This window comes from Oryx dammah, unplaced genomic scaffold (genome assembly GCF_014754425.2).
Source record: "Oryx dammah isolate SB20612 unplaced genomic scaffold, SCBI_Odam_1.1 HiC_scaffold_7, whole genome shotgun sequence".
Taxonomy (NCBI): domain Eukaryota; kingdom Metazoa; phylum Chordata; class Mammalia; order Artiodactyla; family Bovidae; genus Oryx; species Oryx dammah.
Window position 1 is genome coordinate 18,774,819 of NW_024070191.1, and position 12,233 is coordinate 18,787,051.

Below are 12,233 nucleotides of genomic sequence, written 5' to 3' on the forward strand. Positions count from 1 at the left end.
CTGAGAGTGTCACTTCAGTGGCCTTTCCGTCTCCTGCTCAGCGTGGTGCCCAGTCTGGTAACAAAGAGAAGCGGGGAGGCAGGCGAGGGAGGACCTGAGCACAGAACAGTTGACGCGAGCTTTGTGGTGCATTTTCATGCCCTTCTGCCTTGAGGTTCAGAGTGGTCAGGGCAGGCGAAATGGACAGAGGACGTGCACACAGCATTTCACCTGCTGCTGCACCTGCCTGAGGACTCGCCTTCAAATGCCCAAGAGGATGCTTGACTTCTAGGAAATAAAGTTTAGGAACTGCCATTCAAATGATCCTCCTGTTGCAAAAAGAGGGATTGTTGTTATTTTAGTCAGTAAATCACATCTAACTCTTTTACGATCCCACAGACTATAGCCCGTCAGACTCCTCTGCTGAGGAATTTCCCAGGCAAGAATACTGGAGTGGGTTGCCATTTCATCCCCCTCCAGGGGGTCTTCCCGGACCAGGGATCAAACCTGTGTCTCCTGTACTAGCAGGCCGATTCTTTACCACAGAGCTATCAGGGAAGCCCCAAAAGATGGGTTGACCGATATCAAAGCAAATGATGTGTCTAGCAACAAGTTAACTACTGTTACTCTTGCCACCACTTCCACTTTTGTCAGACCTAATGGGTGAAGAGTCTTGTGGGTGTTACCTGATTTGATCCTTGTATCGGCCCCGGGCGATGTCATTTCTGTTCCCTGTCAGTCTTCAGAGAGTAGCAAGTGCTCAGTAGTTGGATTTCTCGAAAGTCATAAAGTTGGCAAACTGGAACCGCGTTCTAAACCCCTGCTTTCCTTTTTTAAGATGGCTTTCTAAAAGTTTTCATCTATTTATTAATTTGGCTGCACTTCGTTGCAGCATGTGAACTCTTAGTTGTGGAATGTGTGGACCCAGTTTCCTGAGCAGGGAGCAAAGCCCGGTTCCCCCTCACCCCGTATTGGAAGCTCAGAGTGGAGTCCTACCCCTGGACCACCAGGGAAAGTCCCCTAAACTCCTAACTTCTGATAAAATTCCCAAGATCATTCCAAGGCTCCAGAGATTCCACTGGGGGAAATCATTGCCAGGGATGCGAAGAAAGGGTAACTCATTTCTTACCATTTGTAAAAGCGACACATAAAAAGCAGAACGCTGTTATAATGCATGGGTGAGGGGTGGCATGCTAGAAAGTCTGGGGGAGAGGCCCTGAATTGGCCTTGAAGGTGAGCTTGGGAGGCTGGAGGGAAAGAGGGGTCCAGAGAGCACACTGGCTCGGGTGTTTCCTCAGATGGGAGCACACAGAGGACGTGCCGGGGACAGAGGGGCCCCGAGGAGGACATCGTCTCCCAGGGTGGGGCTATCTTGAACAGATAGCTGACATTTCCTCAGTTGCCAGGATGCAAAATTGCTTTTCCCTTTTTGATGGGAGAAACGCCCATTGGTCCCTGTCTTGCTTCCCACTCACCTGAAGAGCTCTGGGAGGTAAGGGGCAGTGCCTCAAGGGCAGGAGGCTAAAGCGTGTCTGACCCTGTTTCACTGTGGTTTCTTAGCATCAGAGCTTCATTTTCTCTGCAGGGGCTCTGTAACTGAAGAAAACTGAAGTGTGCCACCCGCAAGCCCGGTGGGATGGAATTCCTGGTGGCAGTTTGCACAGCACGATGAGGCCTAAACACCCCTTGTGTTTTCCACGCCAGGTCTGTGACTCCTACCCGACGGAACTGTACGTTCCCAGGTCGGCCACGGCACACATCATAGTGGGGAGTTCCAAGTTCCGGAGCAGACGGCGATTTCCTGCCCTTTCTTACTACTATAAAGATAACCACGTAAGTCTTAAGGCATGCTTTTGTTTCAGGCTTTGCTTTTCTTCTTTTATCATAAACAGGCCTTTTTCCAGGGGCCTTCTGCCCTGTGTGTGGGTTTGAATTCCTTTTCAAGTGTGTGGATGTTGCTGTGTGTGTGGTGTGGCACAACACAACTTGTGTTAGAGCCTTATCTCCTGTGAACGTTGGCCGCCTCCCGTGTTTATTTGACAGTAAAGGAACGGGAGGCAGAACACTCCTAGACTTAATCATCTGAGTGAGCACGTCCTCTTCTAACCGGTCACCTTGAAAGGCTCTCTGTGGCCACACCGTTGCAATGCCTGGTTTAGAAAAGCCCTCAAAGTCATGGCAGACTCTTTATCTTTTTTTAAATGGCATATATATATATATTTATTTATTTCCAGCATCTAGTGCCTTTTATGTGTAATATGTGTGAGCTGCTCACATCCTGTTGGTTAGAACTGCACAGGGCAGGTGAGAAAACCTAGTCTTACAGGTAACCATGTAAACAACCAAAATCTATGCTTCCATTTCTTTGAAGGACACAGAAGCTAATTTGGGAAGAAAAGAATGGTCTCAGCTCCCTGCTTTAGAAGTCATTTGACTTTAGCCAGGAGAAAAAGTTTGTGTGGTGCAGTGGTGAAGAACCTGCCTGACAGTGCAGGAGATGTAAGAGACCGGGTTTGATTCCTGGGTGGGGAAGATCCCTTGGAGGAGGGCATGGCAACCCACTCCAGCATTCTTGCCTGGATGGACAGAGGAGCCTGGGGGACTACAGTCCATGGGGTCGTAAAGAGTCAGACATGACTGAGCATGTATGCACACAGGCACTTGACTTTAATTCAAAACACTTTGATGGGGACTTCCCAAGTGGCACCAAGGGTAAAGAATCCACTTGCCAATGCAAGAGGCACGAGAGACATGGGTTCGATCCCTGGGTCGGGAAGATCCCCTGGAGTAGGAACTGGCAACCAGCTCCCGTATTCTTGCCTGGGAAATACTGTGGACAGAGGAGCCTGACAGTTGCAGCAGATGTGTGTAAGTGTGTGTGCCATGCATGGACCTATAGGCAGGATGGAGGGCAGGGTCTGTGTCTGTTCTTTTCTTAAAAAAAAAAAAAGTTATTTTAATTTTTGGCTATGCTGGATCTTTGTTGCTGCGTGCAGGCTTTCTGTAGTTGTGAGTGGAGGCTACTCTCTAGTTGTGTTGTGCGGGCTTCTCACTGTGCTGGTTCTCTTGTTGGAGAGCCCAGACTCCAGGTGCGTGGACTTTAGTAGTTGTGGTTTGTGGGCTTAGTTGCCCCAAGGCATTCGGGAACCAACCGCTAGACTACTAGGGAAGTCCTATGTCTGCTCTTAAAAGGAGGCTTTGGAAAATACTCCAAGCAATGCCAGCTTGGCCAGAGAAAGCGTATGGCCTTCAGTGTTGCCCACTTTGAAGGGAAATATTCATTCAGCAGTGTACATTCTGTTAATTAAAATGATACAAATGGTGTTATTCTCACTCCTCTGAAACGGTCTGAAGAAGGCAAGTAACTTCATTAATGTCCTATATTGTGTTTTGTGCTTTGCTAAGTCGCTCAGAAATGTCTGACTCTTTGCAACCCCGTGGACTATAGCCCGCCAGGTTCCTCTGTCCCTGGGATTCTCCAGGGAAGAACACTGGAGTGAGTGCTGGGCCCTCTTCCAGGGGATCTTGCCAATCCAGGGATCGAACCCACATCTCTTAAGTCTCCTGCACTGGCAGGCGGGCTCTTTACCACTAGCACCACCTGGGAAGCCCAATGTTGTATGTTATTTGACTCCTAATATATTTCAGCCTACACACAGCTGGTGCTATGGTGAGAGGAAAAGAAAGATGTGAATCTTATTTTTTTTAAATGATGGGCTGCAAAGGGCTGTGGAATTTCATGATACTGTATTGAATATTTGAATTCAGGCTGCCAGTAACGCGTACCCTTTTTTGAAGCATCCACTGGTAAACAAGTAAGAGAGGAGAGGAAGGGCGGATCTTTTACTGTTATTTCAGAGCGGGCGGGATGTGCTGGATATTGAAAGCGCGAGCATGGCACTTATCCTGCCTCTTTTCCTTCTGTTGGATTTTCTTGAGAAAAGGGGTTATTTTTTGGTCAGTGTGAGTATCATAAAGGGCAAATATGTCATGTCTGAGGATGGGAGAGAATTTTTAGCAGTTAGACCGCAGAGGCTGGCCTCTCTGCCTGCTGACGTCAGACCCTCATCAGCCCGTTCCCGCTCTCGGCTGCTGTCCTCTGCTTGATCTCCAAGCCTGGAAATGAACTCACACAGCTATCAGTTTTAGTTCAAAATAATTGATTTCCTGAACTTAAAAATGTAAAGCAGACAGTACCCTTTAAGTTTTAGCCCCTCTTACAAGGTGCAGAATAGAGATGTTTTCTAAGTGTGGCTAAAGGATCCAGTTGCCCCAGGGAGATACTTCATGTGCAGATAGATACACGCCCACTCTCCTAGCCCGGGGATCTAACATCTATGCTGCAGGTGGAATACAGTCAAATTTGTGGGTTTATAACATTGTTCAGGGCTTCCCTGGTAGCTCAGACAGTAAAGAATCTGCCTGCAATGCAGGAGACCCGGGTTTGATCCGTTATCAGGAAGATCCCCTGGAGGAAGGAATGGCAGCCAACTCCAGTATTCTTGCCTGGAGAATCCCATGGACAGAGGAGCCTGGTAGACTAATGTCAGTGAGGTCACAGAGAGTTAGACATGACTGAGCAACTAAGCACGAGGTCAGTTAAGTAAAGCAGGTAAATTAAAACCAACTGCAACCAAAGTCGGGTTAGAGAAACGTCCAGTCTTTACGGAATCTGAACTGAGAGGAAATATTTCTGTGCTTTGGGAAGGCCGAGTCCCTGATCTTCCACCCACTCTTAAGACAAACCCAATAAATACTCCACTAGCTTTTCATTGAGTGACTAACTCAAACTTTAATATCCAGGTTAATTATGTCATGCGTCCGAGGTAACCAGGGATTTTTATAGTGGAAAGCGTCCTCATTAGTGAAGGTGGATTTCTGTGGTTCTGTGGGAGACACGGGAAGTAACAGTGCAGTTTTTGATGATGTTGCTCAGCAAAAACAAAACCCACCCTCCAACCAGGTGGTCTGCAGTGAAAAGTAAAGTTCCTAAGTTTGCTGACCTGTGTTTCTTCCTTTCTGTGATTTTATTTTTTAAATAATTTATTTATTCATTTACTTTGGCTGTGCTGAGTCTTCACGGCTGCATGCAGGCTCTCTCGTTGCAGGGAGCAGGGGCTACTGTCTAGTTGGGATGCGCGGGGCTTCTCACTGCCGCGGCTTCTCTTGTTGCAGAGCATGGGCTTTAGGAGCACAGGTTTTAGCAGTTGTGGCTTGAGGGCTCTAGAGCTTAGGCTTTGTAGCTGTGGTGCATGGGCTTAGTTGCCCCCAAGGCATGTGGAATCTTCCAGGACCAGGGATCGAACCCATACCCCTGCATTGGCAGATGAATTATTAACCACTGGGCCACCAGGGAGGTCCCTTTCTGTGATTTTAGACATTTTAGACTTGAGTATGTATTCCTGCTCCAGTAGAACTTCACTTCAGTTGCTCAGTTGTGTCCAACTCTTTTCGACCCCATGGACTGCAGCACGCCAGGCTTCCCTGTCCATCACCAACTCCCAGAGCTTGCTCACACTCATGTCCATTGAGTCGGTGATGCCAGTAGAACTGAGGCCTGTGAGTAAGTATCACATTTTCTAGTTAAATACCATTCCTCACATAGCACCTTGTTACCAAGGAGAACCCAATTCTGGAAGATTTCCAAAGAGGCAGTTTTTTCATAAGAATAATACAGACCATCTTGCCCTCCTTTTATAAATAATGTTAATTGAAACTAACTGCGTCAGGCATAGTTCTAGGTGCGTTATCTACCTTACCCACTCTGTAGTTTTGTTATTATTATTATATCCATATTAAAGGTGGAAAAAACCAAGGTTCAGAGATGGCAGGTAAATCACCTAAGATCATAAAGGAAGTGAGAGCACTGTGCTTAGTCGCTCAGTCATGTCTGACTCTTTGCAATCCCATGCACACCAGGCTCCTCTGTCCATGGGGATTCTCCAGGCAAGAATACTGGAGTGGGTGGCCACACCTGCCTCCGGTGGATCTTCCCAACCCAGGGTTCAAACCCAGGTCTCCCACATTGCCGACAGGTTCTTAACTATCTGAGCCACCAGGGAAGCCCAAGAATACTGGCGTGAGTAGCCTCTCCCTTCTCGAGGGGATCTTCACGACCCAGCAATCAAATCAGGGTCTCCTGCGTTGCAGGCAGATTCTTTACCAGCTGAGTTAAAAGCCAGATGTTTTTGAATCCTGCATCTTAATTCTGTATCATGCTTCCTGACTTATTTACATACATGGACGCTGTCCTGTGTTGGTTCAGAATCCAGGATCAGGAAATAATTTTGCCTGTATTCAGTTCCTGGCTTCCCCAGTTACTAGCTGTGTGACCTCGGGAGAATTACTTCACCTCTCTGTGCGTTGGTTGTCTCATCTGTCAAATGGAGCAAATAATAGATCTTAATGTATATGGTAGTTGGGAAGATTAAGAATACACAGAGTTCTTATAATAGTGGCCACCATATAGGAAGCATTCAAAAAACATTGGCTGTTTTAATCAGTAGCTCTATTAATGGTACACACGCGTGACAGTTTACAATTGCATTCTGTCTCTGCTCTCATGTGGCTGACATCAGTAAGACAGGCCACCAGGTAATGGTGAGATTCAGAGTGTGTGTAGGATGGACACAGGCACCTTGAGGTTACTGCCCACCCTGTACCAAGTGTACAGCAGTGTGCCAGTAATCACTTAGTCGGTGACGAAGTCTGTTTGGAGCCCATCTGTACATTACTAGGAAAATGTAACTACAAAATATTAAAATGTAGTCTGTTTAATATATCTTGCTTAATTTATCGACTTATTCATCTCATAGTAGAACTCTATTCTGACTTAACCCTTCACTGAAAGCAGTTTTCTCGGCCTGGAGGTAATTAGTCATGGTTGTTGTCACTGACTGGCTTCATTTCAGAGCGGGAGACCCACAACTTGAGTGAGTTTTGGTGTGCTACATGCTTGCTTGGACAAACTCTCATTTTAAAATGTTCTCTTCCCCATCGAGTTCTTCTGATAGGATCTGAGAAGCTGCCTGATGATAGCAGTCCTTAATTAGCATTTATTTAGCCCAGATTAAGCAGGTCAGAACTGTTCTCTGCTCGGTCAAAGGGGGTGGCTGACCCGACCCCTCTAAACATCAGAAGACATGGGAGCCCGTGTGCAGCTCCATGAAAGCCATCTGTGAGGATCTGCTTTCTGCACAGGATGCAGCTGGCCTGTGGTCCCCGAGCACCCCCACCCCCCCACCCCCCCACCGACAGTCTCTGCTATCAAGCGCCTAGCCCCTGGCCCTCCTCTTGCTGGCTGACCGCCCATCTGTGGTCAGACGCCCCGGGCCCTTCCTCCTCCACCCTGTGGTTGGACATCTGTTGCCAGCAACTCAAAAATTCAACAGCCTTTTAAAGCCTTGCTTCCCACTCTGCAGGCACCCCGCTCCTGAATTCTGGCTGCAGGCCTAGGGCTCCCGGAGCCCCTCAGTAATTGCCGCTCTGTTACAGAATGTGCTGGAACCCTCAGACGGGTGCTGTTAGCAATTGTTAGAAAAGTCTGCAATTCTCCATCCTGCCAGCAGGTCCTCCATCAGCTGGAGGATTGTGTGTGTGTGTGTGTGTGTGTGTCTATGTGTGTGTGGATCATATGTGTGTGTGTGTGTCTACGCGTGCACTCACATGCTGGGTTGCCTCAGTTGTATCGGACCCTTTGCAACCCCATGGACTGTAGCACGCCAGGCTCCTCTGTCCATGGGATTCTCCAGGTCAGAATACAGGAGTGGGTTGCCATGCCTTTCTCCAGGGTATCTTCCCAACCCAGGGATCGAACCCATGTCTCTTATGTCTCCTGAATTGGCAGGCGGGTTCTTTACCACTAGCGCCACCTGAGGATCATGTAGTTAGTACGAAATATCCTGCCTTCTCCAGTGAGGAGCCTCAGAGCTCACCTTTCTCTGGAGAAACCCAAGCCTGGCTGAGTAGCCCTGGGATGAGCCTGGAGGACAGTTAAGCTGCACTTGTACTCAGAGCCGGGGTGCCTTCCAGGATGGAGTCCAGCATGTGGGCGCTGGAACGGGCTGTTCCATGGCTCTTTCCAGGGGAGGTTTCCCTCCTAAGCACTGCCCCTTTCCCTGAGCCAGGGGGTACCTCTGCCCTCATACACATGGGTACCCAGGCTCAGTGCAGATTCTTTGAAAGAGTCATTCCTAAATTGTATTTGGCAATTTGACTTCAATCTAAGTGTTAAAATCTAAATTCATAGGAAGTACGTTGCCACAAAAGTATAAGTTTCATAGCTGCGAGGTTGTGGCCATACTCACCCATTAGTAACTCAGAAGGATGTTTATGCTATTGTGTACATTGTCCCACAGTTCAGGGCGAAAAGTGAAAGTGAACTTTCACCCAGGGCAAAAAGTGGACACGCTCAGCCGTGTCCAACTCTTTGTGACCCCATGGACTATACAGTCCATGGAATTCTCCAGACCAGAATACTGGAGTGGGTAGCCTTTCCCTTCTCCAGGGGATCGTCCCTACCCAGGGATCGAACCCAGGTCTCTCACATTGGAGGCAGATTCTTTACTAGCTGAACTACCAGGGAAGCCCTGAGCCACAGTTCAGCATACTCTGTTGGAATCACAGAACAGGGAGATCGCAGAACAGCACACAGGTTGGTTCCCAAGGAAGCCCTTGCTTCTAACCCACCTGCATCAGCCGGGGTCTGAGCCTCCTGTCCTTAGACACTGGCAGCAGCCTGGGGTCTGTCACCATGAACACTCCCCCATTTAGGATGAGAATCAGTCTGAGGGTTTTGTGATGTTTCTAAGTGAGCTAGTAAATGATGGAAACACTAAAGAAGTAACTTTTATAATTTTTAGGAGAAGAGTTACTTTATATTTCTACTTTCGCAGGAAGATGGAGTGGTGTCAAGCAGAGTAGACTATTTACTTAGATGGTTTTACAATTTCATCCTTTGGATCCTACCTAAACAACCTTGCATTCGTGCACGCTCAATCACGTCCAACTCTCTGTGACCTCATGGACTGTAGCCCGCCAGGCTCCTCTGTCTGTGGAATTTTCCAGGCAAGAATACTGGAGTGGGTTGCCATTTCTTTCTCCAGGGAATCTTCCCCACCCAGGGATGGAACCCAGGTCTCTTATGTCTCCTGCACTGACAGGCAGGGTTTTTTTTTTTTTTTTTTTAACCACTAGCACCGCTTGGGAAGCCCATGCTTATGCATCCTAGTTGTTACTCAGAGAAGCTTTTTGCATTGCTTGCCCATGTAATGGTTTTTTGAGTTAGAAAGACACCAACTTCGATTTCCTGAAAGCATTGATACTTTCAAAAGCCAGGGGTGTAAGTAGACTGGGGAGTGGGGTTGAGCGGCCCTTGTTGTGGTGACGGTCCTGAGGGTCTTGGGGGGGGTGCAGTTGACCCGCTGCCTGATGCGGCCCTGCTGCCGCGGCCTCTCCCCACAGGCCTCCATCTGCCGGAGCAGCCAGCCCCTGTCTGGCTTCAGCGCCCGCTGCCTGGAGGATGAGCAGATGCTACAGGCCATCAGGAAGGCCAACCCAGGAAGCGACTTCCTTTACGTCGTGGACACTCGGCCCAAGGTGAGTGTCGCCACACCGATGCATGTCTTTGCCTCGCCCGCTTAGGGAGCACCATCTGCCGAGGGGCCGTTTCCCTTTGCATAGAAGCTACCTGCCCACCTGCTTCCTGGGGCCCTGAGCTCTGGGAGGGCCTGACGATGGCAGGGGCTTTGGATCTTTCCCAGCTCTGAGCCTCGTGCTTGGTACGTCGTGCACACGACAAAAGTGTGGTGTGATACTGGAGGTCGCTCTCCTAAACGCGCCAGGTTATTCTTTGGTTTGTTCACAAAAGGACCTTTTCTTCTCTAGAGGTATGAAATTCACTGTGGAATCCCCACAGTTAAGTGTTTATGGGATGTTCACCTCTTCCCTTGCAAATTCAGCTTGTAGTTAATTCCACTATGTCTATGACATGGAAGGATTTCCAAAATGTAATGTTAAGTTTAAAAAAAGAAGTTACAAATTAATATGTATATTACTGTGCCTATGGAAAACAGCAAACTATAGGTAGGTAAAAATGTCAGTTAAAACATAAAAAGATCTGGAAGGATAAGCACTCATCTAGTAGAATTCCAGGAGAAGGCAATGGCAACCCACTCCAGTACTCTTGCCTGGAGAATCCCATGAACGGAGGAGCCTGGTAAACTGCAGTCCATGGGGTCGCTAAGAGTCAAACACGACTGAGCGACTTCACTTTCACTTTTCACTTTCATGCATTGGAGAAGGAAGTGGCAACCCACTCCAGTGTTCTTGCCTGGAGAATCCCAGGGACAGGGAAGTCTGGTGGGCTTCCATCTATGGGGTCGCACAGAGTCAGACATGACTGAAGTGACTTAGCAGCAGTAGAATTCCAAGGAGAAGAGGGGCATGGAAGATATAGGATAAAATGAGGTGACAGCAATATGGCCATTAATTCAACACATTTGGCATTGGAATTTCTTGCCAGTTATGAATAAAATATACCTGGATCTGTAAGTGATAAGAGAGAAGGGTACATGTTCTTGCTCCATGTGGGTACAGAATAATGTTCGAGATGTACTGTGAAACAGCAAGAGTGAGCTACAGAAATTGATAACATAATTCCAGGTATGTAATAGTAATTATAAAAATTATACATTATTCTATGCACTGAAAAAAGTTTAAGGGTATATATATTAAACTGTTAACAGTGGTTTTTTGGTGGTTTTTTTTTCCCCCCTTTGGGGTGAGAGGAGGATTTTAACAAACTTTTCTTTTATAAATTATAGTGTGAAAAAAATTTTAATCATAAAAAGGTTGAAAGAACTAATGTCTTCAAAATGTTAAACACCAGTTACCATGGAGTGGGTAATTGCAGACATGGGTCTGTACTCACGGCGGATAAGGGAAATCATGGAAACTGGATACTGCCCATTGTGTGGTTGACCCAGACCCTGGCAATTTTGCTGCTGCTCTGAGCCCCATGTCACCAAATATTGTGATGCACGGTCTCGTTAGAAGGAAGACTCGTAGTTAAGACTTCTTCCATCACTGACCTCAGAACAGTCCTGGATGGTCTAACAGGCGGGCGACTGTGGGGTGGCCGTGGAGGGCAGGGTAGGGCAGTGAAGCCTCTTAGACACAAGCAGAATAGACCAACCATGCAGATCAAGGACACACCGGATTCCAGCCGATCACCTCTAGTAGATGACAGGTAAAGGATTCCCTTCCTTTTAGAAAAGTCCTCAAAGCACAACAGGGAGGAGGCTTTGGACTGGGGGAGAAATAGCTTCTCTGCTTGAGGATTTTTACTTGAAAGAGGCTGGAAAATCTCTGTCTTTTACAGCAGCTCTCTTTCAATGTGTGTTTTTCTCTCTGCTTCGTCATCCTGCTCACCTTGGCTTTCCCGTCTTCATTCTGCCTCTTGCGTCAGGTTAGTGGAGCTGCTCTGAATTTCTGAAGTCAGAGACGACTGCACAAATGCCTGTCTTAGAGACACAGGCTAAAGACAAAATAAGAAAAGGACGGGGACTTCCTGGGCAGTCATTGGTTAGGACTCTGTGCTTCCATTGCAGGGGGCATGAGTGTGATCCCTGGTTGAGAAGATCCACTGGAGAAGAGAACGGCTACCTTCTCTAGTATTCTTGCTGGGAGAATTCCACTGACTGAGGATCCTGGTGTGCTGCAGTCCGTGGGGTTGGCAAAGAGTCAGACATGATTGAGCAACTTTCACTCTGAGGAACTAAAATCTCGCATACCACTTGGCCAAATAATAGTAATAATAGTAAAAGGATGGAAAGACAGGGGCTTTAAAGTGAATTAGGCTCCCCTTCTCCAATCCTGTTTTTGCAGATTTAAATAGAGGCAAACAGATTTGGCTGCTGATTTAAGGGCCAGTGATCCAAGTGTGTACTATGTTATGTAAACCTTCTGGGCAATGTGGCAGCTGTTGAGCCAGGCGTAGTCCAGATTTAAAAGAAATTAATCCAAAGGATTTGATTTGAAGGGTATATTTAGCACTCAGTGTGTTTGCTCTCGGCGATAAGAAGTTGGAGGCTGATCCATTAAAGAAAATTGGTGTCTCACACAAGTCGTGCTGTCTTCCTATTTGCCCAGGCACACACACAGCTTCACGGGAGTTTTAAACTGTTTGCTTAGAGCGTTCGTTCTTTTAAAGACCGTGTCTGTTGATTTTTATTTCTCGGTAGCCGGGAGACCAG

The 12,233-nt window shown here is 47.5% G+C and overlaps 1 protein-coding gene across 1 annotated transcript in view; it reads left to right on the forward strand.

The window, feature by feature from the left end:
- MTMR7 (myotubularin related protein 7) overlaps nt 1-12,233 on the forward strand; it is a 107,155-nt gene that overhangs the window by 60,403 nt on the left and 34,519 nt on the right. Inside the window, exons 5-6 of the mRNA XM_040243153.1 lie at nt 1,684-1,812; nt 9,442-9,576. Of these exons, the coding sequence (XP_040099087.1) occupies nt 1,684-1,812; nt 9,442-9,576 (264 nt within the window). The remainder of the gene's footprint in view (nt 1-1,683; nt 1,813-9,441; nt 9,577-12,233) is intronic.